Source organism: Mesocricetus auratus, unplaced genomic scaffold (genome assembly GCF_017639785.1).
Source record: "Mesocricetus auratus isolate SY011 unplaced genomic scaffold, BCM_Maur_2.0 Super-Scaffold_100026, whole genome shotgun sequence".
In the NCBI taxonomy this organism is placed as follows: Eukaryota; Metazoa; Chordata; class Mammalia; order Rodentia; family Cricetidae; genus Mesocricetus; species Mesocricetus auratus.
Window position 1 is genome coordinate 16,511,840 of NW_024429207.1, and position 25,918 is coordinate 16,537,757.

The 25,918-nt window shown below is 46.7% G+C and overlaps 1 protein-coding gene and 1 long non-coding RNA gene across 5 annotated transcripts in view; one reads left to right on the forward strand and one right to left on the reverse strand.

The window, feature by feature from the left end:
- Positions 1 to 3,226: 3,226 nt before the first annotated feature.
- Prag1 (PEAK1 related, kinase-activating pseudokinase 1) overlaps positions 3,227 to 25,918 on the reverse strand; it is a 50,591-nt gene continuing 27,899 nt past the window's right edge. For all 4 annotated transcript variants that reach the window (XM_013110883.3, XM_040731823.1, XM_040731822.1 and 1 more), the window contains exons 4-6: positions 20,677 to 20,834; positions 11,243 to 12,006; positions 3,227 to 4,733 (exon numbers count right to left, since the gene is read on the reverse strand). In XM_013110883.3, coding sequence (XP_012966337.1) covers positions 3,612 to 4,733; positions 11,243 to 12,006; positions 20,677 to 20,834 — 2,044 coding nt within the window. In that variant the 3' untranslated portion in view covers positions 3,227 to 3,611. The remainder of the gene's footprint in view (positions 4,734 to 11,242; positions 12,007 to 20,676; positions 20,835 to 25,918) is intronic.
- Positions 12,130 to 18,798, forward strand: LOC121134125. Its single transcript, XR_005871159.1, has 3 exons — positions 12,130 to 12,183; positions 15,510 to 15,702; positions 18,713 to 18,798. It is a non-coding gene; the product is annotated as an uncharacterized LOC121134125 (long non-coding RNA).

Here is a 25,918-nt window from a genome sequence, read left to right on the forward strand (position 1 = left end):
AGCTTGCCCTTTAGCTAGTCTGGCTGGCAAGCAAGTATTTGGGGTTGGTTTGCTTCACCCTATCAAGCACAAGTGTACTGCTGGCCTGACTGGTTTTTACCTGGTTGGTAGAGATCCCAATGCGGGTTTTCATGTTCTCATAGTGAATTCTTCATCCATTGAGCCATCTCCCCAGCCCTTTTGGCAATGCGGTTAAAGCACAGATTTCAGAGAAGTCATTGAATAACATGGGTCTTCCCTCTTCCAAATGTTCACAATATTTTGCGTGCATGTGTACATTATACACGTTTTCATGTGTACATTACACGCGTTTTCTCCAACCCTTGGCTCTTGAAAAGCAGTAAGTGTTATATAAAGTGGTAACTGTAGCTCTGCAGAGCTTGGGCTTTTTAGAGCCAAGCCATGTGTTATGATAAACAAACAACCCCTGAAGTGCCTGTCTTGCTTTTGGCAGGGGTGTTCAGGATTCTGCTGTGAAGCGATGGAACTCCTACAGAAAGAATTTGGGTGAAGAAAAAAAAAAGATTTCACTTCTTAGCACAAAACTAGAGAAGGCCCATTAGCAGCAAAAATTGCATATGTGCAAAAGATATGGGGGCGACTTGACTCAGAAAAGAGAAGAAAAATACCAGTAGTTAGTTTTCAAGCCAAGAGGAAAGAGGGAGGTGAGCTCACAGAGATCTGTTTTTAAAAATCTTTGGTTCACTGTATTGAAATTTTTTTTATGTTGGTGAGTGAACCAAGGGCTCTGTAAAGCTTAAGCTTGTCCTCTTGCACAAGCTCCACTCAGAGGACGTGCTAACTAGTCAGGAGCTGCGTACCAAGTCCTCATATCCTGGGTATTTCTGTGCTATAGCCCTAAAACACAAAACTGTTGTTTCTGCTTGTCTTTAGAACTAGAGGGAACAGCACACCCTGGTGAATTCAGCATGAACAAGGCCAGTTTTAGTGACCCTCAGAATGTATTGTGACTGAAGCTATTTGCCAAACTTATTTGCAACTGGGTGTCACAATTATGCCAGGGACCTGCCTTGCTGGGAAGAGGCTTGAATCCCACACACTTAGACTTTATTCATGGTAGATATAAGAAATTGCCTTATTTTAGAAAAACGCTTTTTCTTTCTTTCCCTTTCCAAACAGCTACTAGGATATTAATTATTCCATGTCTTAAAACGAAGGCTCCTCGACAAATCCCCTGTAGAACCAAGGGCTGGGCAAAGGTTCGCTCCCCCTGGTGAATAGTTCCTAAAAATTACACAAGAAAGAATTCTGCCAGAGGGTGCCTTCTTCTACTAGGCGAGGCTGGTGAGCAGTCCAAAAGCAAGTGTAATTGGTGCCATTCCTCCCAACTAGAATTCATTGCCATCATTTATTCTTTTTCACACTCTCCCCTTCCCTTGTTGCTTTATTTTGTTACTAAAACCATCCTCACAAATTCAACTTCTTTCTTTTCTTGAGGCGGCTGGCACATTAAAAAGATACAATTAGCTCAGAGAATACGAATATGCCGCCGTGTGTGTGCTTCCAGGCGACCCTATAGGCCTCTCTCTGGCAGAGCTCCTTTCTGCCCTCTCCATTGTTTATTTATTTCCAGAGAAAGGACAAGAAAACAGAAGACAGCGTCAAGGGCAGAGGTTTTGCCTGGAAGATTCCCAGCAACACGCAGCAGACGAACATGGCTCCATCAATCTAGATGGATCTACAGAAAAATCGCCGTTTGCATGTCCCGAGCTCTAGACTTCCAAGGACATAGGGAGAGCTAGTTTGAGCCGGTTCTTTCCTCAGTGCTCAAGTGACAAGTGAAGTTATAAAGATACCCCAGGAGCTACTTTCACCACCAGTGTGAGGGAAAAAAATGGATGTGTTTCCATGGTGGCGGAGGCCGGAGGATGGAGCTCACATGGTGTCGGAGGCCAGAGGACGGAGCTCGCCAAGGGAGCGAAGTGAATGTACCGAAAGGGACAACCTGATTGGCTACTAATCGCACCCTCATGTCCCCCGGACAGCTATTATTTTACGGTTTCTGTGTGTGTTTAAAAATCGTTCATAGCTGTAAACAAGGAACCAGATACCAGTGGGGTCCTCAGGTAGAAATACAAGGGCTTTGGAGATATTTCTCCTTGAGTCATCAGTGTGTGCATCAGAAAGACCGAACTCTGTTAATCAGATTCTGATTCTCTTAATTAGATCTACTGCCTCTTATTTCTGTGCATTAAAAAAAGACATACCAATAATATCAGCTTCAGTAGATAGCAGGTACCGGTACATGTTAAATGAGTTTGATGAGTTTTGTTTCTGTAGACAGAATTTTACTATGTAGCTCATGCTGACCTGGAATTTGACATGTAGATCAGGCTGGCCTCCAGTTCAGAGATCCAACTACCCCTGCCTCTCAAGTACTGTGGCCATCCATTAAATGATTATCTATCTATCCATCCGTCCGTCCATCCATCCGTCTGTCCGTCCGTCCGTCCATCCATCCATCCATCCATCCATCCACCCATCCATCTACTACAATGAAGATCTCCTGCTGGCAGTTAGACCCCAGAATTCCATCCTTGCACAAGTCTTGTCTGGCAGGGAAGTGTGCTGCTTGCCACCCCTCTCCTTCTCCCTGCCTGGGGAGGCTGATGCTGCTTGTGGCATCATCCAAGCTCCCTTGCTTGGATGAGCCCGGGAATGGCAAGGAACTGATGCAACAGGAAACAGTACCCTTCTGTCTCTGCTTGCAGAGGCCTCACAGCAAACACCTGCTATGTGTGTCCTTTGCGTCTGTTTGTCCTTCTAGTGGCCCACACACCTTCTAGGAAGACTGTTAGGGTCTTTCCTTTGAACTAGGCAGGTGGGTTTTGTTTTCAACCAGGTCTCCCAAGGACACAGTCCTGACAGCTTTGGCAAACTGGAGATGGGTTTGGAGCAGCAGGATTACATTTCAAACCTCTGGGATCCCACCCAAGGATTCTTTCTAGCAGCCTGCTGGGTGGGAAGAGAAACGGAACATTTACCCACACTGACACACCCCGAAACACCCAGACTCCTGGGGAGTGCTGCCATACCTGGTAAGAGGAGCAAGACCGAGGGCCGTGCCAGCCGGCACTCCTCTGCGGTGGATAATCGATTCTAGCCATCGAAGAGTATAGCGCACTCAAGCACTTGCAGGTAAAAGGGCTTTGCTTGGATGCAATCCAAAATATCAATAAACAATAATAAATAACAAAAACAACAATAATGTAAGACTTTTATTGTGGAGATTGTTTTTTAAATAACAATTTGACAAAAGGGTGAGGAGACTCCATTGTGGGGTGGCGAGGCAGGCGCTCAGCTTCATCCCGTCGGGCCTTTCATGAAGCTGCAACTGTACATAATTACACAGGCGGTGGTGGAGGGATGGGGGCTCTGTGAGGAGAGGGGGCTGGCGTGTGTGAAATGACACCCTCGGTCTTTCATATTTATATTATATATGTATATATATAAAATATTACATCCAAGGACCACAGTCATTTGTACCATTACCCAGGGTAACCAGGACGCAGGCAAGGAAAGGGCATGGGACGGGCGTGGAAGGCGGGCGTGGAAGGCCGCCGCGGCGGCGGAAGTGGCTGACCGGAGGCTCAGAGAAGTTGCAGGAGCTTCAGGGACTGTAGGAGGGCCCCGGGCTCTGCCGAGGCCAGGTACTGGCAGCAGAGCCAGTCCTCCAGCTCCACCCCCCGCCTGCGGTCCACCGCCTTCTCTGCAAACTTCATCATCATCAGGGCTCGCTTCATGTCGATCCAGTTGTTCAGAGTGTTACACAACACCTCCTCCGAGCTGCACGGCTGCTCCACCAGCTCCCGCCGGGGCCCCCAGAGCAGGCACTGCAGCACCCGCTTAGCCTCACCTATTCGGATGCGCTTGATGGGGTCGGCCTCGAGCAGCAGGTGGGCCAGCTGCTGCAGGCCAGGAGAGTAGAGGGACAGTGTGGGTAGTGGGGGTAGGTCCTCCCGCCGGTAATCGCGCTCCCGCAGCTGGGCCCGCACCTCGAATGGGTTGGGCTGGTGGAGCAGCTCGTAGATGAGGATGCCCGTTTGGAACTCATCAAACTTGCGGTACTGGGAGGCAGACACGATCTCGGGGGCCAGCCGGGCCTGGCTCTTCTTCTGTTGCAGGTTGGTGGTACCGCCTGGCTTCTGCTTGGCCTTCAGGAAGTTGCTAATGATGAGCCTGGGCAGGTGCTTTTCACCAGGCCCTCCCTGGCAGGCAGCGGTGGCTGTGGGCGTGGCCGAGGGGCATCGGGGTGTGGTGGTGGTGGTGGTGGTGGTGGGAGTGGCAGAGGGTCCTGGGGAGCCCTGAGGGCTGCAGTGAGCCAGCAGCAGGTTCTCCAGACACAGGTCTCGGTGGATGATCCCGTGCTCCTTCAGGTGCTCCAGCCCGTTGCAGAGCTGCAGAAGCAGGAAGCATACCCGCCGCTCGTAAACCTCAGGCTCTGCCCGATGGCTGGCCGTGGAGTCCCGCACAAAGTCGGAGGCGGTCTGGTGTGGCACCTCCCGGGTGATGACCACCACACAGTCCTGCTCCTGGGAAGGGGAATGTGAGGCTGCAGCGGGCGCTGGGTCCTTGCTGGATGTGTCCGGGGAAGCGAGCATGCTGGAGGGCACAGAGGCGACAAAGTGGCCGCAGTCTTGCTGGATGTTGAAGTGTACGGGCACAGACGGGCTACAGTAGGAGGCTGATTTGGGTTCTGGGGTTTTGCAGATCTGTGGAGAGAAGGAAAAGCAAAGTTAGGAGTGGGATCCGTGGTTCTGTGAAACAAATGCCAGGACATTTGATATCGTACAAAGAGGTAGACAGCTCCTTTACCTCATATCATACATTAAAAAGGAAAAAAATCACATAAAGGGGCTCACAAAGACTTATTAGTGCTAAAGCATTCAAATTCTAGAAATATATGGAAGAAAAATATGACCGCATTTCTGAGACTTCAGTTTAAGCAGCGGACCCCCATCTTTTCTGCCACACCGGAAGTGTTGCCACGGAAGAAAATAATCAAGCCCATGGTGCTTCAGGGGCACCGCGGAACAAGAGTAAGATGTCTCTTTGTCCACAGAGTGACCACGATAGAGCCTCACGAAGCCCACCAGTTTCCACAGAACTCAGTCTGACTCCCCATCCTTGTCATGTGAAAAAGCGTGTGAAAGCAGGGTGTTGCTTCGCTGTGAGGGAACTCCAGGGACCACGGTGTTCCCGCACATTTAGAACTTGGCCATGCTCTCGGTTGCCTTGCTCCCTAGATCTAGGTAAATATGCAATGCCTGCTCCCTAAAACCACCTAAGGGCTGTCTGGGCAGCTCAGTGCAGGAAGCTGTACTCTGCTCTAAGGCAGAGCCGCAGCAAAAAATAGAGCCCACAGGGCTGGAGGACATCCTCAGAACTGAAAGCAGGAATAAACAAGATTGATTATCTCCAACACCCCTGTGGGAGGGTGCCCGGGGGGATCCACACAGCTAAAAAAACGATAGCCACCAGAGGAAAGCTAAAAATTGTCATGGAAACCAACTCAACTGGAGATTCTTAAGCCAGCCCAGGAGGTCCTTTTGGGCCTCAGTTTCCTTGTATAACGACACGGGAAGGACTGAAGATGCTTTCTCTCTCTGTGTTTCTGTCTCGTCTTCTGCTTTTCATGCAGTGCTGCCCAGAGGGGAGGAAAGGTATCTTCTCTCTACCAATTAGGAAATGCCAGCAGCCCAGGACTGATCACAACGGTGTTTGTGAGGTGCCACAAGACTTTAGGGCCAACCTTTCTGAAGTTTGCTTGCATGTACCTTCTACAGGCATTTACTTCTATTGTGGCTACATAAACCTTACAGAATGGAATCGTGAATCAAAGAGTTCATGCAGCCTCTGAATAAGTTTTTGTTTTAATTTTTATAAAGCTAAGCAGGGAGTGGGCAACACATTAATGCACTAATCTCTCTATGGTGGAGGCAGACTTGGAATAAGGGGAAAGTATGTCCACACCAGACACTGTTCCCTATTATACTAATAAAACCGATTTGGAATCCATGTGTAAAGGATGTTACCTCACGGTCTCATTGCAACATGCCCAGTCATACTGCTTTTAGACGTTCCTCTGGAATCTCTTCATTTATTAAGTTGAATGTTTTTATTATTTTTATTATGATGATACTTGTGTGCAAGGAGGGGAAGATTCTGTGTGTGTGTGGGAGAGGTGGGGGTATCAAAGGACAACTTCCCCTAATTGGCTCTCTCCTTCCACAGTGGGCTCTGGGGCTCTCACTCACGTTGTAAGGCTTGCACAGAAAATGCTTTTACCAGCTGATCCAGCTCTTTGGCCTTGTATGACTTTTAAATGAAAGGAAATTGCTGGAGCTAGGTCCACAAAGAAGCCTTGCCTATCGATACTCAGTGACTGACCAGCCACTGTCTGTCAAGCTCTCAGGAGACAGGTGTGTGTGTGTGTGGTCTTCACTCTTCATGCACAGCAGACACACACTGGACTATTTTGTGTGTTGGGCACTGTGTCACTGGTGCGACCCTCACACAGTGTCTTCTTAAACCCTACTTAGCTCAATGCAATAGATTCTCTAACAGAGGGGAGACTGAGGCTTTGGGAGTTGAAACTACCCGACTGGTAAGTGTTCTCTAAGTCAAATGCCCAGAGAAAGAGAAGATGTGGGCATTTTAAATGTCAACTCAGCAACCTTTGACAAGCAGCAGGAGAGTTTTTTCTGAAGTAGTTGCGGTCTATAAAGGAGCTTCAAATACAGAATTGGCAAATATGGAACAAGACACGCTCCAATAGATACAGGGTAAGGTTTTAGTGATTCTGGTCACAGTATTTTTCAAGAGCTGATGGCTAGGTGACTTTGTCTTGTACACATTTCTGTTTACAGAGACCTTATCTAATATGCACTGTTGACAGTGAATTCACAGCTAACACGCTATATAACCCATATTGTCTCTGTACGTCCCATCATGGGCTCCCCGCTTAGGAACACTAACAATCCTTTAGCATTACACTTGAGGGGAAAGGATTTAAACATCAAACTCATGAACAACACTGACCATGATGAAAAGCACAAAAACCTTAAAAAGGGAGGCACTGAGTATACTCAACAGTGGCACGTGCTTTTGGTTGGAACAGAAAGCAGATGCAGAGTGTATCCCGATTCCCCACCAACTGCAAACACTCACACTAGGCCATCCCCATTTTCCCCGCTCTGCACGCGTCCACAAAGGATGGGAAAACGCTTTGAGTATTGATCTGTGGGTTACAAATGAATTTCAGTGGGCAGATTATGTGGCAAATACGGAAGCAACAACACTGAGGATCGGTGGCATTTATCTCTCATTCTGTTTTCTTTGTGCTTTTAACTGGGACAGTGGCGGCTCCTGAGGATTAGCTTAAATGATACAGGTATGGCTTTGGGCACCAAGCCTGGCCCGTGGTGAGCCTGCAATGAAAGGGTTGCTATGGTGACTGCTCTTGCCATTATGTCTGTAGCCCTGTGGTGGGGCAGAGCTATCCAGAGCTGGTTTGCAAGTTCTCTCCAGCCCCTAACTGAGCAGCTGCCAGGCTGCCTTTCCTTCAGGCTCCAGCTCAGAAAACACAGGGGCCCAGAGCCCCAGTTGAGCCTCTGACATTTTACACAGAGATGTAAATGAAGGATCTGGGCAAACAGTGACTGACTGGATGCATCACAAAATCAGCGAGCAGGGCCTCGAGAAAGGCCCACATCACAGTCACCCCCTCCATTAGAGGGAGCTGCTCCAGTAACAGCTAACCAGCCCCCTCCCAGTCCAAGGTGGAGTGTCCCAGGATCCTTCTACAGTGTGAGATGGAGACTGAGGAATGGAGGAGCGGACAGTGACCTTCATCCCTACCTCCTCCTCTGCCACCTGTCCCATTTCCAGGGGACCCTGTCCTTGGTTTTTAGCCCTGGAGCTTTCTGAAGACCTTGGACTCAGCTCAGATATCAAACTTTGTGCAAACTGTGTTGTGTTTTAAGCTTCTGAACCAGAGCCTCACTGATGGGTGACAATCTGGACTAAGTTGTGTCTACTAAGCATTATATAAATAAATAAAAACAGGCCCAACGGTTCATAGGTCCCTAATTATGAACTTGGCTGGGAAACAGCTTCAACAAGCCCCCCCCCAATTATTTTTTCCTCTTTCACTACATGTTCACAGAGTCAGGCTCTAAGAGCCAGTTTATATCTCAATGTTGTGGGGTCAATGAACCTGTGATTGGAGGTTCCAGAGTCAGGAGCAAGCAGGTGCTCATTTGCCATTGTTCACTGGGAATTCAGAAGCAATGCTGCATTTAATTTCAGTGTCAGCTTCCTGCTTAACATGCACAGAAGAACTGAGCTCAGGGACACGCAGGCAGCGGCTGGGAAGGAGCCCGGCTCCGCCTCCTGTGGGCTCTCTCAGATGACGGTATTCCGTCTAGACTGCAGAGCTAATGAAGTGCAACAGCTGCACGTGCCAAGCGATGCTCACAGCTCCCCGCCCCCATCGCTAGACCAGGCATACTTACAGAGTCATAACACCTTCCCCAATTACAGTATCGTATCATGAGTATTTGATACTGTTCTCCAAATTTTGTTTTACAGATGGTTCAATGAACTACCACTTCTCCAGGGAAGTCAAATAGGAACCCTCTGGGACCCTCTTTATTGGAAATCAAGGCTTATCTTCAGGCTTCCTCCTGGCTTAAACTCTTTTTCTTTTTTCTTTTTTTGGTTTTATGAGACAGGGTTTCTCTGTATTGTTTTGGAGGCTGTTGGTCCAGCCCGGCCTCGAACTCACAGAGATCCGTCTGCCTCTGCCTCCTGAGTGCTGGGATTAAAGGCGTGCGCCACCACTGCCTGGCTTTTTTTTTTAAAGATTTATTTATTTGTTTTATGCATATGAGTGCTCAATCTATGTGCACACCTTTACACCAGAAGAGGGAATCAGACAGATCCCATGTGAGTCACCATGTGGGTGCTGGGAATTGAATTCAGGACCTCTGGAAGAGCAGTCAGTGCTCTTAACCTCTCTGGTCCCCTGGCTTAAACACTTAATGCAACAAGGGGCAATGCTTATTTCTACTATCCTTTGGGAAGGCTGAACTTTTTGCTATGTATTGGGGAATACTGGCTCTAGATCCTAAGCTACTTGGCACAATCACTCACAGATAGGGAAAGATTCCCTACCTAAGGTTTGAATTCGGTGTTAGGCCCTCCCTTGGTTCTTGCCGTGTGATCCCATCACTTTCTTTGAATTAAGTTTCTTAAGACTACATGAGATCTCCAGGGTCAGCACCAGGAAGCCAGGTTGAGAGTAACGGAAGCTCATGAGCAGAAAACAGGGCCAAGGACCGGAGGACAAGTCACATACCAAGTTCTCACACTCACTGAACATCTAAACTCCCCTCCATGCTCTCCCCTCCGGGAGTCCACATGGCAACCTGGGGCATTTAGTTCATCTCATTCAGATCGTTTTCCAATCACCCCGACAGCAAACAGTTACAAGTATGACTGTCTTCTCTACTTGATGACGGTGCAAAAGTGGAAAAGACAAACTCAGTAGCAACTGTGTTTCACAGTGGCCCTTTCCGTCAGTTGGCAAGGTGCAGGGAGATTCTTCCTTGTGGTGGGGCAGGGGCAGTAAGAAACACTGCTAGTCACGATGGGAAACAATATCAACTCCACGCTGGCTGAGTTGCTGAGGCAGGCATTAAGGTAGAGTATTCAATGCATTTTCAACTTCCCATGTCTGCAACTTATAATGAGTATTTGGGGACACAGCTTCAGCGTAAGTCAAGAAGTAAATATAATGGATACAGCCATCCCAACAGAAAAAGAAACTATGGGCCCTTTTCTTTTAACTTTGGCTAGGGAGGGTGCTGGGTGGGTAAGGGGTAGGGGGGAGGAGTGAGCATGAAGTTTAGCTCACCCGGAAGTCAGCTTCTAGGTTTAAACATGAAGGGGCAGTGGAGTCCAAGAACTTACGTCACATAGAAGCTTCTCTGGGACAGTTGCCTTCTCCCTCCCCTTCCCTCCCTCTTGTCTCTTCATGTCCTGTGGCACTGATGACTAAAGCAGGGCGCTCACATATGCCAAGCAAGTGCTCTATTATTGAGTCACACCCCAGGAGCCCATTTATTTTAAGAGAGTCTGGTTGACTTACCCAGATTGGCCTTGAGCTCCCTGTGTGGCCCAGGCAGACTGTGAACTTTGGATCCTCCTATTTCAGCCTCCTGAGTAGATGGGATCACCAGGCCTAGCAGTGTTTTCTTGCTGTCAGTGTCTATTCTCTGGGCCATGAGCTGATCCAAGTCTTTTGTGATCCTATGTATCTGTATAACTACATGGAACTTACTAGTAGCTGTCCCAGTACCCACATTACAGAGGGGTGGCTTCTAAGTGTACAGAGCTCCTGCGAACATATTCACCAGGCTCTCAGTCTTTCCTTTCTGGTGGTACCACAAGCTACTTCAAAGGAAAATCTAAAGTAAGATTCACTCCAGTGGCATAGGTAACTAATCCACCAGCTGAGACTATAATTGTAACAGTAAATACTGAGCAAATGTTACCATTACCTACATGGTTCAGGACAATGTCTAAGTCTAATGCTCCTGCCTCCAACACTTGGAAGAGCAGGCACCTTAATGGTCCCTGTCTTGTAATGGATTATACACTCCGTAAGGAATCTCATGTTTACACCTCTGTCTTCAGATCTTTGTGAAATACCTAGCAGAGAGTAAAAACCTGGGGAATACTTGACTGAACCCTGATGCATTACAAGTTGTTTTCCTATTGCAACTGGACCACAAACATAAGAGCACAGACCACATCTTAGATTCATGCCGCAAACCTCATGGTGATACTTCCCAGAGCCAGGCACAGAGAGAGAGAGAGAGAGAGAGAGAGAGAGAGAGAGAGACAGAGACAGAGACAGAGACAGAGACAGAGACAGACAGAGACAGACAGAGAGAGAGAGACAGAGACAGACAGAGACAGACAGAGAGTGAGAGAGAGACAGAGAGACACAGAGAGAAAGAGACACACACAGAGAGACAGAGACAGAGACAGAGACAGAGACAGAGACAGAGACAGAGACAGAGACAGAGGTATCACCAAGTCCCAAGTATAAAGGGAAGCTTGCTAACTAGCCCGCTTCCAAAAGCTTGGAGAGGCGGAATGACGTGCCAAGATCGGCTCATCAGACCACAGAATGGAAGGGGGTGGTACCTACTTTCACAGCATAGGTGCTGCCAGGGTCTTCGGAGCAGGTGGCGCAGTAGTAAATCGCATCCCCCGAGTCACAGCACGGCTTGTTGCACGTCAGCTTGAAGAGTGACCAGTTATTCTCATTGAAGCGCAGCTCCTTCTTCTGGCCACCCATGAAGAGGTCTTCACACTTGGTCACCAGGCGGGCCAGCGACTGTGTGTAGAGGCCTCCCAGCTTGGCATAGGTGCCTTCCTTGCTGCTGATGCTACTCAAGAGGCTGTGCAGCTGAAGCTGGGTGCTGCTGGAGGAGGCCTGGCTGGACACGCTGAGCTGGGAAGATGAAGCGGAAGCGGAAGCGGCCGTTCTGCACTGGAGACCGGGGCTCCCACAGCCGCCCTTGCTGCCTGCTAGGCCCAGAGCTGGACCCCAGGGGCCACTGCCTTTGAAAGCTTTCTCCAGAGGCTCAGAAGAGGAGAAGACATGGTGGGCGGCGTCTCCAGAGTTTAAGGAATAGCTAAAAAGAAGCTCGTCGTGGACACAGACATTGGTTTCTGAGTGGCTTACGTTCAGCTTGGGGCTTGCTGTCCGTGGTTTAGGGGAGCCTTGGGTCCAGAAGAAGCCATCAGGGGATGAGGCTGCACGGCTCACTATCTTTTTCTGGGGCAGAGGGGGAGGCTGCGCAGGACCACTGGGAGATACATCCTCTGTGGAGCCCGATGGAAAAGGGACAGGAGCAAAGAGTTTTTTCCCGCTGATGGTGGGTGAGTGGGCGGGTTCATATGATGGACCTGAAAAAAAAATGCAGAAATCATCAGACTAGAGATCAATGCCACTGGTTCAGGTGCTGTAGGATCTTTTTTCAATCGGTCAAAGCAATTCATTTTATTGTATTTCTTTTCTGTTTCCCTAAAGGGTATATACACAGAGGACAGAATGCAAATGACATGAATGGGAGGGATTGACAGGTAGGTCTCCCTTGTGTTTTCCCCTCAGCATTAAGTAAGTACCTTTGATCAGAGGACTTTGATCATGCATTGTTCTAATAACCCAAGTGAACCTTCAGGCACGGGAGTCGTCTTTGAACTACTACTTATCTGTCACGTCTTGGGGAGAGTTAGCCTACTTCATTTTTCTCCATAATGGAGTCACAACAAGTTATTGGTAAGCATCACAATTTAACTAGCTGTCTCTTGACAAGACACTTAAGTGATTCTAAAGCTTCGCAAACAACGCTGTAGCAGCAATAGTAAGCTTGAACGCCTGGAACTTCCGTGACTCGAGTCCTCTTCCTGAAAAGTCGGGTTTAAGGAAGTATTATTTACTAGGGTAAAGTGTGCCTCCTTCCCATCTTCGATGTCTGTGTTTGTGTGTGTGTGTGTGTGTGTTTATACATGTATGCACAAGTACACATGTGTGTGTGTGTGAATGTGGAAGCCAGAGGTTAACCTTGGATGTCATTTCTCAGGTGCCATCCACCCTGCTTTTTGAGAAAGGGTCTCTTATTGGCAGTAGGCTCACCCATTAGGGTGAGCAGCACCCTGGGCAGTAAGCCCTAGAGATGAAACTATCTCTGTTTCCCCGGCACCAGGATCATAGATGGTGTCACCACACCTGGTATGTATGTGTGTGTATGTGTGTGTGTGTATGTATGTATGTATGTATGTATGTATGTATACGTATATACTTTAACATGGGATCTGGAGCGTGAGTCGTCATGCTTGCATAGCATAGCAAACACTCTAATGATGGTGCCGTCTCTCTAGTCCAGATCTCTGTGTTTTCATGTACAGTTCTTTGGGCTTTCACAAATACCTTTCTGATGTCAGAGAAGCCAAGTCTGGGGAAATTTTAGAAATCAGAAAGATCAGAAATTCAAAATCATTTTTAGCTACATATTGAGTTCAAGGCTAGCCTGGGCTCTACAAGGCCCTATCTCAAGACAAAAAAAGAAAACCAAACAGGAAGACAGGGGGGTGGCACACTGTCCTCCTTGCCCTGTCCCAGCCTGCGGTGGCTTTTGCCCTTGCTTCCTGGTTTATCATACACACACAGTTTATCAGGATCACAGCAGCTGTCCGTCCCGCCTGGCCCTGCTTAGCTAACAGGCAGGCTTGTGAGGGTGGGAGTATTGGGTGTTCTGCCAGTAAGGCTACGTGAATGATTTATGTTTCTTCCAGGAGGCTCGGGTTAATAACAAGCAGTTGTGGCACAGTGGGGACGCACAGGCTTTTCATATCTAGGAATTCTCCCCTTGTAGTCACAGCAGACAGTGTTCCAGAACCAGCCAGCATGAGGCAGGGAGACCATACTGGACTCTGTAAACCTGGGGTCCTCAGGTCTCCCGTCTCCTGTTCCCCAAGAAAGTGGCTCTGTTCCCATGGACTGGGTCAGTAATGAGGACAAAGTTTACAGATGATTCATTTCCTCTCCATGATAGCAGGAGAAGCGGAGGGAGGAGGATGGTTGCTTCCTCATACCCCGGATAAAAAAGCCAGGGGCATGACATCTGCTTATGAGGCTCCTCAAGCCCAGATGGCTGCTGGAGTGAGTGAATCCCTGTGTTCAGGAGCCAGAAGGCAGGTGCTTTAGATACAGCTATATCCTCATCACTTTGCCTTCTGGGTATCAGAAAATAGCCAATGTATCATCACCAGGGCAAGGGCTGGAAGTGAAGGGTGGCAGTGGAGTGAAATCTGAACACTGGGCTCGGGCCCAGATCAGTGCCTCCAGGGTCACAGCCCAGAGACAGGGTCCCTTTCCCATGCCATGTTCAAGGTACCGGTGGGACTGCCAACAGGGTCAGTGTCTAGGCTTGTCCCTTCTTTAAGCGTTGTTCTGATTTCCCAAGCTTGACTGGTTCTGTCCTCATCTTTAATGTCACCAACATGCCCCGTTTATGCTTTTACTTGGGATTGAGGGAAAATGACAGGAATAAACTAGTCATATCCAGATGAGTTACCCCCATTTAAAAAAAAGGAAAGAAAGAAAGAAAATAAGAGAGAGAGAGAAAGGAAAAAAGAAGGAAGGAAGGAAGGAAGAAAGGAAGGAAGAAAGGAAGAAAGGAAGGAAGGCCTGGATTATACCATTTGGAATTCCATCACTAATGATCTATGATTTCAGCCACTCTCCATTTCAACCTCCTGAACATGTGTTTTGTCTGAAAACCGCCTCAGAAACCCCTATACAATCTCTAGGCAGATGGCTATCTTGCTTGTATCATTCCTCTCTCCATCTCCAGTCCCTACACTGGAGACTGGCCAACTTTCTAATCAGGAACGATGGGGGGAGGGGATTCTAATCCATCTCACTCATTCCCTAGATGGTCAAGGAGAATCAGAATGTCAGTTCCAGGCCCTGTGCAAAACCAGTGTTCAGGCAGCTGAGAGGGAGACCTCCCTTTATGCCCCCCACCCCGTTCTGTGTTCTCACGACAATCCTGTGGGAACCGAGTTGGCGGGCAGTCTTGATTGGCTCTAAATCCTACAGCTGCTTGGGGCCCTGGTAAGGAGTACTCGGTGTCAGAACAGGGACGTCTCTGGGGATTAACACGCAGGCTGGTTAACTAGATTTAATTTCTTAGATGCTGCGAATGTGTGAATGATGTCCCAGCTAATCAGAGGGAGGCTCTACAGCAGTGCTCCTGTGTCACACACCTGCCCAGCAGAGGGACAAGCATGAAGTCCCACAAAGCAGGTGGCTCACTTGAAGTGTGGATTTCGTGTACCCAACTGGGCATTATATATATATATAATATATATAATTATATATATTATATATATAAAGGTTTATTTATTTTTTTAATGAAAAGGGGTCTAGAGAAACAGCTTATGTGGTAAAGAGACCTGAGTTTGAGCTCCAGAACCCATGGAAAAATAAAAGCATGGTGGTACAAGCTTGAAATTCCATCACTAGTGTTGAGAAAGGGAGACAGGCAGATTCCCCAAGGCTTGTCCATCGCGGCTACTTTGTCAGTTTCAGGTCAATGAGAGCATGCCTTACACCATTAAACAATAACAAGGGCAAAATGTGGATGACACTTGAGGTTGTTCTCTGACCTTTACACAAATGTGCACACTTGTGCCCATGCCTATACTTGTGCAACCAGGTATATGAACCACAATCCACGAGAAGGCAGCTGCAGGCAACTCAGGGAACTATCATCTCTCCAGTGTGGATACCCTGGAGCTACCTGGAAATGGATGTTAAAATGTGACCTTCTACATGGAACACATTTCTCTAGCATTTGATGGAGCTGTCACTCCAGGGTGACTCTGAAATTTCTTGATTCTAGGAGAACTAGTTCTTCAACCCTGCCCCGGGGCAAACAGCCTTTGAATGCATGCTGCCTGCTTAAGTGCCCATTTACAGCAGCTGCTGCTGCTGTCTGCATCTGCCTGTTTGCAGCAGCTGCTACCTTCTGCACCCAGAGAAGCCTGGAGAAGACAAGCCTCCCCCGACATCCAAAATGCTTTCAAAATTCACAGGTAAGCCATCGGTCCAGGAAACCTGCCTAAAAAGAAATCCTGAATAACTTTGGCCAATGGCCAGAAAGACTCAAATTCAATGGCACACGAAATTAATTCTACTATATATCCTGGTTTTATGATGGTATTGGACCACTGTCTCCAAATTCTGGCTTACAGTGAGCAGTAAGGAAAGACTGAGAAAAACTTCTGGGAACTAGGCAAACACTCTAATGCTGATCCAAGTTCCCGGCTGAGTAACTTTACATACGAACCAAGACAAAGGGTTCCGAACACCATTTTCCAAGTTTTCCTTCCAGTCTCCCATTCCACACAAAGCATACACTCAGCACCGGTTAGAGGAAGACTCCTCTAGTGGGAAGCATCACCTGTGGCATGCTGGGTGGGTCTCACAAAGGCGGAGGGAGGATGTATACTGGTTTGGTATCTTTATATTTAGAAAACAAAGAAGGAGCCAGAATTTCAACGGCTGGGTAAAACAGGTTAGTTCCCCACTCAGAACGTAGGGCAAAAGTTCAAATGTGGTAGCGTGAGGTCTACCTTATGACAGAGTCTCCTCTTTTTGCTGGGCTTAATAGGTACTTCCACTGTCCCCACAGCCAAATGAGAGCTGGGCTTACAGAGGAAGTGGTCAGCCCTGTTTTGAGCCGTATGAGTGAGCACCATTCAGCTCTTCTGTGCACCGTTCTCTGCCTGTAGCCAGGCTGGAGCAAGCAAGCATGGAGGCAGAAGGAACAGACCCTTGCAAGATCTGCACATGTGTGTTAGCCACTGCCCCAACTATGGGTGAGGCGATGCCAGCTGAATGTGTGTGTGTGTGTGTGTGTGTGTGTGTTTGCATGTGCAAAACTTGGAATAGTCTATGGACTGACACTTGAGCAAACAGCTTCATAGATTTGCCCACGTGTCAGTTAATATTCCTTACAGTTTTGGTTGTGAGCCTAGCCTTTAATGGCTGAGCCATCTCTCCAGCCCCATCAGTTAATATTCCGTAAGCATCTATGAAATGTAAGATATTAGAAACAAATCAAATGGGGGAAACTCTGCCCAGACCCTGGGGCAGTTTGATCCCTCATTAGATGAGGAAAGTACAGCCAAACCACCTGTGTTGGCACCTGGGCATGCAGGAAGAGGCAGTCTGGGAGGTTTCTGCCAACCAATGGGTAAGGTGGGGAGGGGGTCAGCGGTTCTCCAGCCTCACGGCTTCCCAAAGGGAAGTTGTGCGTCTTCTCTTTTGGCTCCAGAATCTGAAGACTCTCCATAGCATATGGAAAAATAAAGGGGCAAAGTGGAGCACTCCTTTTAAAGGGACGCCTTGCTATTTTCCAGGAAGATCAATGTGGCTTGAAGTGGAAGCCTGTTATTAGCATTTTGCAGCTGGCTGGAAAATGTGGCATTTGGGAGGAATCCCTCAAGACCATTCGATCATTCCCTGCAGGCGACAATGTGGTTTGCATGGAGGGAAAGACAAGTCTCCATTTGGAAGACAGCCCCCCTGCCTCCTCTGCCAGCCAGCACACCAGCTAAGGCTCTGGGGGTTGGGTCTTTCACCTCTGTGACACAACCAGTGAGGACTTTCTTCTTCTTAGGTAGCTAAACTAAAACTTCATTCAAATCATTTTTCATTGCTGGTAGAACGGTAAGCTGACACTTTTAGAGGACAAATTGAGGATAACTACTTGAAATACATCCACGTTTTAATGCCCAAACTCTACTTCTTCTAAGAATTTATCTCAGGTATTCTAACCACATCTCCCCAGTGTCTAGATCCTTCTTTAGTTTTCTAACAGAACAACATAAACAAGGGATTGGTAAGTAAAGGGTTTAAAAGGTGGCTCACAATGAAAAACAATACAGGGACTTTAAAAACTGAGTCATGCTAAAGGTCTGACTGGAAGACTTCAAGCACAAAAAGAGTATACAACTGAATTTTAGGACACTTGAGAGATTCATAATGACACAGGAAAAGTGTTCAAAGTGTCGGTGGGCAATGGGATGGGTGTCGGGAGAGAGACTTTTTATTGCTACCTCTCTGTGTTGGTTAATATTTAACCATAGATACATATGACTTACTAAAGTAATAGCTTAAAACTCAGCTTAAAGAAAACCATTTGAAACCAAGCCTCTTTGCTGACAGGGTAGCTCAGGATACTGAGGGAAATAATTGAAACAGAATATAGTTTCCTCTGGGACAAACACCTGTCCTTTAGGAACATCTCCCGGGGTATCTTGATGGACTGGGGCACATATAGGACAGTTACTTATGTAACATATTAGGCTGAACCTATGGATTTAAGATCTAGCGATCTAATAAGCCTGTCTAATCGAGCATACATTCGATTTAGGTTGACAGTTGCCGGTGGCCTTTTGACGATTTTTTCTTGGAAAATATGACCTCCTTTTTGTAGAGCTGGAGGTGACAAGTGCTAGCTGAAGGTCAGGCTGTCACTCATTCTGACTACAGTCTAATCTTTGTGGACTTCCGTCTCTCGCCTTGACAGGCGTTCCTACCCCTCCCCGCCCCCTTCCGGGCTTGCTGTCTCGCCACAGCGCTTACTGCACAGGTGGAACTAGCCATGTGCCCTGTGAAGACCAGGCATCTGGAATTGTACCCAGCACACTGTTTATAACAAACATCTATCAAATGAATGACAGAGTATGCATACAAACACCCCCGCCCCCGCCCACACACACATGCATGTTTTCTTTTGAAACTTACTGGCATTATTGTGGAGAAAAACAAGCTCATTAATGCCATAGTATCTAGTTACGTTGTTTTAGATCCGGCTTGCTAGCTATACAGTAAGAGTCAGCAATGCAGGTCTGATTTTTGTGTCAGGTGAGGTTCTACCGTCCACTGCATCGTTAAGAGCTCTCTGTCTCTCTGTTAGCCATGCTGGTGGCTTCCGTTAAACACCAAATTCTAACCTCTGTTGAATCACTCAATGAAATCAAAGAGGGAAGTGATCTTAGTATGACAATAAGTCTGTGTTTATTTGGGTTTTTGTAGTTGTTTTGAGTCATCGTCTCTTATACACGAGGCTGGCCTGGATTCCAATCACTGCCTCCGATGACTGCACTCCTCATGTTCCTGCTGCCAGGCAAGTGCTAGGATTGTAGGTCTGTACCACCAGCCTCAGCTTTATGTTTGTATAGTTAAAGGGGGCCACTTAGAGCCGAAGAGTCTTCTGCAGGCCTTCACCGTCATGACTTCACCGTCACAGTCATCCATCCATTCTCCACAACAGACACGACCCTACAATTGCATTTGTCCTTCCTGAGCCAAGCGCATTCTAAACAACTACTGAGACCGCTTTCCCCTGACTCTGCTTAACAAACTGCCCTCACAGACAAAATGTCCTAGTGCATGTACGAGGAGGGATATGAGGTCTGATAGAGATATAAAGTGGAAATTTTTACAATGATATAAAAACAGCATTTTGTTACTTTAAAATTTAGATAAACTCCTACTTAAAATTTTTCAACAGGTTTGAAGTATATTTATTTGAGGGAGAGGTGTTGGTTTTTTTCCAGAGTTTCTCTGTGTAGCTCTGGGTGCCACAGCAGTTCTCCCCAGATGCAGGTGGCTCTGTATCCTGTTCTACACATGACTTCTGAATGCCTTGCGCTATGCAGTGCAGCTCCCCTCACCTGTACCCAGAACAGTACATCAAGCTGCTCTCCTTTTCCCAGCAACACTTCTCCGTGCCTTTGGCTCCTCTTGACCATTTAGTGCCCTGGGAAATCTTCTGATCCTTCCCTTCTGCATCCTCATGTCTAACCTCACCCATCTTCTCAAAAAAGCTTTCTGGAATCCTCCCTCGACATTCACTCTAGACGCTCTCATGTTCTGGGGCAACCTGATTTCCTGTCTGACCCCATCCATCCATGTGTCATACATGTCTTAATCTCATCTTTCCCAGCTCTGAGGACAGACATCATAAATAGTCCAGTTCTCACGATACCATCCATGCAGTGGCTGAGGGAGGGGTGCATTGTAGATAGCCCTCTTAGAACTGGTCGTGATTCTCAAGAGAGTGAGCTGGAGCTTGCTGGCATGGGTGCCTGGCTCAGATACCCAGGTCTTTAGGGAATAATCTGCCTCACTGAAATTTTGCACAGCAGGATGGGGAAAGGAAGGAGATTAGAGTCCAGAAGAGCTACAGAAAAATACATTCTTGTTTTTGCTACATTTCCCCCAAATCCAGACGAATACAGTTCCTGTTTTCGAGTAAGAGCTAGCAGGACTTTATCATTGGAAAATTTATAATCCATTATTTGCAGACAGAAATGTTCCCTGGGGTCCTATTCCCCCAAAATGCCCTTTGCGAAAAAGTATTTCCATGGTATGAGGAAGTCATGGCATCACATGTGTAAACCTAACATGTTAAGGCAGCTAGGAGAAGAGCAGGAGATGATGAAACACAGAGAGCATACCCAAGGGCTGAGAGATCATAAACACTACCACGAAATCCACAAGTGCAGAAAACCTCAAGTTCCTTTTTAGGAATATGCCTAACAGGACATAGCCACATATTATAGTTATTATAGAATAGGGGTGAGTAGCAACCTTATAAAGCCTTCACGTTTTGTTTAGCAAGCATTTGTGTAAACATCTATTGTGTACATATATGCATACATGTGTATGCATGTAAATGAGACACCTAGACATCTGAGGTTCCAGGGACCCCAGTGGACAGGGAGAACCATATATGGCCAACACTCAACAAGTACTTGATTGTAGCCCTCTTTTTACCTTGTCACCAAGCCCTGTCACTTCTAATTACAGAAAGTGATAAAATGAGGTAGCTTGTTGTGTATTCATGAGGGATGAAGGTCACCAGTTCCTGGGTAGGGCCTACTTCCTGAACAAAGTAGCACCGGACTAAAGGGTCTTGCTTGGCCTTTCAAATCCTGGCAACTGACTCAGGTCTGGTTTGCAGACCCTGCAGACTGTAAGCCTGTCTGTGTTACCTCCATCGCTGCAGGTCCTGGAGTCTGAGGCAAGGCTGTCCGTGGAGCCCGTGGTGAAGCTGACGTGAGCCCCTCTGAAGGACGGGCTGAGGCTTTCTGCAGAACTCTGGCTCACTTTTTCCAAGTCAGAGCTGCTCTTGTTCATTTTTAACAGGTGCCTGGAGAGGGAATAAACCATGCACGTGAGATTCAGTTGGTTTCCATTGAATGACCCTGCTGATGGGTCACAGGCCTCCCACACTCCCAAAAGCTGCCCATCGCCAGGAACTTATATGAAAAGTAATTTTGGGGAGCAAGAACAGGGGTTCTTATGACTTCTTATGTACTTGAATGGTGTTTGCTGAGATGGTCTACAAGACTCAATGAATTCAGACAAGCTCCAACGTCCTTGGGAGGAGCCTGCTTTACATCTGATCCCATCTGCCATTGATGTCTATATTCTGTGAAATGTGGCTTCAGAAAGGAAAAAAAAATGGCATCATCCAGGTCACTTCCTAGACTGTGTAGAGAGCTTGCAGAAACTGGATGCTTTTGCAAGCCCTGGACTGAACTGCGAACTAAGGCTAAAACCATGGGAAGCCCTTGTTTGCCTTTCTGCCACAGCTCCAGTGGTCTGCTCCTTGGACCCGAGGAAAAGTTTATTTAAATTTTAACCAGACTTCCAATGGAATCACATTAACCCTTAAGCCCAAACTGCCCTTTGGCTTCCTAAGACACTGTTTGTTTTACTACTTAGATAGCATTATATCAGAGATGTGAGCACCAACTGTAAGAACAAAGGCCCTGCCTTTACACAAGCAGCGCCAGGCAGAGTGTTCAGGTCACTGACCCCTCCTTCTCTCTAAGAGCCACACGGCTACTCACTTGTCACCTGACAGTTGCACTGTGAAGAGACAGACCCACAATCAGTCCAGCTCATCCCCATTTGCCTGAGTGGACACTCCTTGATGGCCCCTTCATCTTATTATGGTAGACCCACACCGCAGTATTTGCTGTAGGAAACATTCTATGTGATATTGACTTGGCAGTAGAACGGCCTTACTTGATGTCCACGACCTTCTAGTCAGGAGTTGAGAGATGCTTTTTGTGGCTGGATTCTCTTGCTTTTATTAGAAACGTCTACAGAAAACTTGTTTGCTATCATAGAAAATGCTCTTTGGAAATCTTGCTGTTCCCAAACTCAAGACCCATATTAACATTTGTTTTCAAACTGTCAAATATTAAGTGACCATGACAGCAATGGTAAGAGGAAATCTTAACATTGTAGGACAATTGTCAAAGTCTGGAAAACAAAGCAAGACCAACAAAGAAATAAAAGGAAATGAAAACAGAGTGAAACAGCAAGGCCGTCTTCATGCTATGGGAATCGTAGTCTTTACTTAAGCTTCCGATGAGATTAACAATATATTTTCTTCTTCAGCTGTTTCAGCAACAGCATTACAGCTTATACATTGTAAGCAGCCTCCAAATCCTGTGTGTTGAAGGCTCTGACCTTCTGTGTAGCAGAGTATGAAGATGGAGACTTTGGGAGGTGATTGGATGACCGGGTCTCTGATGTCATGGATGGATTAGTACATTTATAATTTCAGATCATAATTGGGTTTTGAGAGGCAATGGAGCATTTAGGAGATGACGCCTGGTTGGAGGAAGCAGACCACGGGGAAATGTCCTTGAAAGGTGTGTTTTGTACCTAGTCCTTTCTTCTTTTATCCTTCTGTCCCAGGCTACCACGAAACCAGCTGTGTTGCTCTGCCTCCTGACACCAGCTGTAATGTTCTGCCTTATCTCAGGCCCAGAAACAATGGATTCAAGTCTCAGGGACTGAACCCCTTCTTCCTTCAGGTTGACTTTCTCAAGCATTTAGTCACTGTGATGAAACACAAACACAAATGGCTTTCTCAGAAGTCTCAAGATGAAGAAGTTTCCACAAGGACAACTCCGTGAAGGAGAGGGGCTGGCTCCAAAGTCTTCTCTAGATTTGCCCAGTCATCGTCAGACCTAGACACTCAGTGGCTAGGGAGATGACTCAGGGGATAAGAGCATTTGGTCTGCAGGATGAGGGCTTGAATTCTAATTCTTAGCATCTCCATTAGAAGGCAGGTGTGGGAGGCAGAGACAGGTGGATCCTGTGAGCTTGCGAGGCCAACCTGGTCTACAAAGAAAGTTCCAGGACAATCAGGGCTACAGAGAGAGACCTTGTCTCAAACAAACAAAAAGAGGGAGGGAGGGAGGGAGGGTTGGAGGGAGAGAGGGAGAGAAAGAGAGAGAATCACTAATGGGACACTTGAGCTCCCTGATTTCTGAGCTGGAATGGTGCCTACTCCACACACCGAGGAAACACTCAATGACTTATGATAAATAAACAAATCTACACACACACACACACACACACACACACACACACACACACACGGGCACTCTGCGGATGTGCCAGATTTGACAGGAAAGGGAACTCTTGGGTGCTCGATGCCAATCTCCATACAAAAACAGGACCAAGCACGATTCGGCAATACAAAGCATGTTGTGGGCTATGGAAGACATTTTTATTTACAATTTACCACCCATTGCTGAATTTTATTGACATGTAGCTTAGGGGTTTCATATTTATATTCATTCAGCAGCCAGCCCACAGTTTTTCTTTCTTGTCTTTTTGTAAAGGTTAAATCAGAGTAACAAAATGAGCTGGGTCGGTTTTTTTTTTCTGTTTCAATTATCCGATGTCATTTTTATAAGACTTATGCGATTCTTGAAAGGTCACTGTAACTTCCCATAAAGTCACTGAGGCCTTGCAGGGTAAGTGACATCAGTAAAGAGTGAGCTCTGGCGATCACAGGACCAAGATATGGAGTGGGAGTCCCAAGGAACGGACCCGCAGGTATCAGAACTTGCTGTGACACAGGCAGTACCAGAGTGATGGGAAGACAGCAAGCAAGTCTGAACTATCATATAGTCAGTTATGATGAGACACTGACACTCATGCTGTATCTCAGACTGTGCACGGCATGGTGTGTGTGTGTGTATGTGTGTGTGTGGTTAAAAAGGTGGGGGTGGTATTTAATTCTCTAAGTGGAAGCTACCAAGGAAAACATTTCTGACCCTAGATAAGGAAGTATGACTTAAATAAGAAAAGAAGAGAACAGAAAAAAAATGTAGATGGATGCCTAGATCATTTTCAGCACTTTAAAATTTCAAACTTCCGGAAGGCACTGCATAGAAAGGGGAAACAAGAACCTTGGGGTGAACTAGCTCCATGTCCGCAACCCCCACGTACCATAAGTTGGTATCCAGAATATCCAAAGAAGGCCTAAAGAAAACCACCAACGACTCCATTTTTGAAAAGGCAGTAGAGGACAGCGATAGCTCAGAGGGTAAGGGTGGGCACACCCAAGCCTTCCTGGGACTCACAAGGCAGAAGGAGAAAACTGGCTCACGAGAGTTGCCCTTTGACCTCTACACGTGTACCACGGCAAGCGCATGCCCATGCACATGTACTCAACAGTTTTAAAATTTTCCCAAAGCAATGTAAGTAAACACGCAATTCATAAACTGAGACTCAAGAAGTCAGTCAGTGCACAAAAAGATGGTCAGCCTCAATGACTAAAAAGTCTGTAAGACAAACAATTTTAATAGTTTGCATTGTTTGTGGGACCATAGATTAGTATACAGACACACAAATACCACCACCACCACCTCTACCAGTTTAGTGAATCCTAAAAATTAATCCAATGTAACCCAGTGTCCACCTTCAGATCTTCTTGTCCTTGAGCAAAGTTATTAAAATCACTAGCAGAGAATGGGTGGTCACAAAAGTTTGCTAGTCAATAGTTCACTTCAAGAAAGTAGAAACAATCAGAAAATATCTACAGGGAGCCTTTGTGAAAATTTGTTTTGTAAAACTTTTGTTTGAGGCTCATGTTTACGTGTGTTGCATAAAATATTAGATAGTCTCTATGTGGTCCTTGGCTGTCACAAAAGGTACACTAGAACTCAGATCAACAGTTTTCCTTGAACAGCAAGGCAGCAAGTGCTGGAGGGTCCGTGACCATAACGACTGTAACTGCTCAACTCTGTTGGCATGGCAGGGAAACAGCCACAGCCACTGAAAATGAGCGCGGATGCTTTCTAATAAAACTTTTTTTTACAGGAGGCTGGAGGTCTACAACAGTTACTAACTCCTGTTCTAGAGAATCCATCTCTAGCAGAGATAAAATGTGAACTGTGCACGTAGTTTAAGTTTTTCTAGTAGTTACATTAAAAAATATAAAAGATCAGTGTTACCGATTTCAGTATTGTACTTTAGTGCAACAAGCAGAAGGACTGTCATTTCAACAGATAATCAATTTTTCTTCTTTTTCTTTTGATTAGTTAAATTACTATTTTAATTTCACTGTGTGCTTAAAATATATGACACATGGAAAATGAGTATGCCTCCTTCGGGAAGGGGGGAGGGGATGGGACCCACTAGAGCCTGAATGGAAGGCAAGGACCTGGTATGTCCTGGAGAGCATCATCCATCCAACTCCCCGAGGAAACCACAGGCTCGGAGATTATTGGTTCCTCATCAATAGAGTCTGTGGATGGAAAGCGGTGCCTCTCAGATCTTAGTCCTTCTGAATCTGGCCCATATAACACAGAGGCCATCTCTTTCGAGTCTCACCCAGGGGACATAGCACATCCTTTTTTTGTCTGTGGTTTCGGTATAAATTCCCAGTGTACGTGTGTGCGCACACTTGGAGAAGGACAGAGGTGCCCAGCAGGAGACTGGGCAAATGTTCACATAAGAGGCACAAGTAGAAGATCACAACTCTGCTTCCCCCTGGTAAATCTCATGCAGTTGATTCCCATAGGTAATTCAGAATTCAGGAGGCCTTGGGAGTGCTTGGGTATGCATGGGGACATACTTTCTGATATATACTGGGGGGAGGGTCCATTAAAAAAACAGTAAAATGTTAGGAAGGGTTAGGAATGCAGTAATAAAGCACTTGCCTATGTATTTACACCATGCCCTGGGTTTCATCTTCACTGATGTCAAATCCCATAGCCAGCTGCCGAATCTCAGAAGCAATGATTCTCACGGAACAGCATCAACAACTTCCACCCTGGAAACCCGGGCCATGTGTCCTCTTTGAGGACTGCCACTTTAATCAGGGAATGAGCCAAACCACATCAAGTTGTAAAATGAAAGGCAAGCTTGCCATCAAAGCCCAGACTTAAGATGGTTTTGATTCTTCAGTTTCTACGT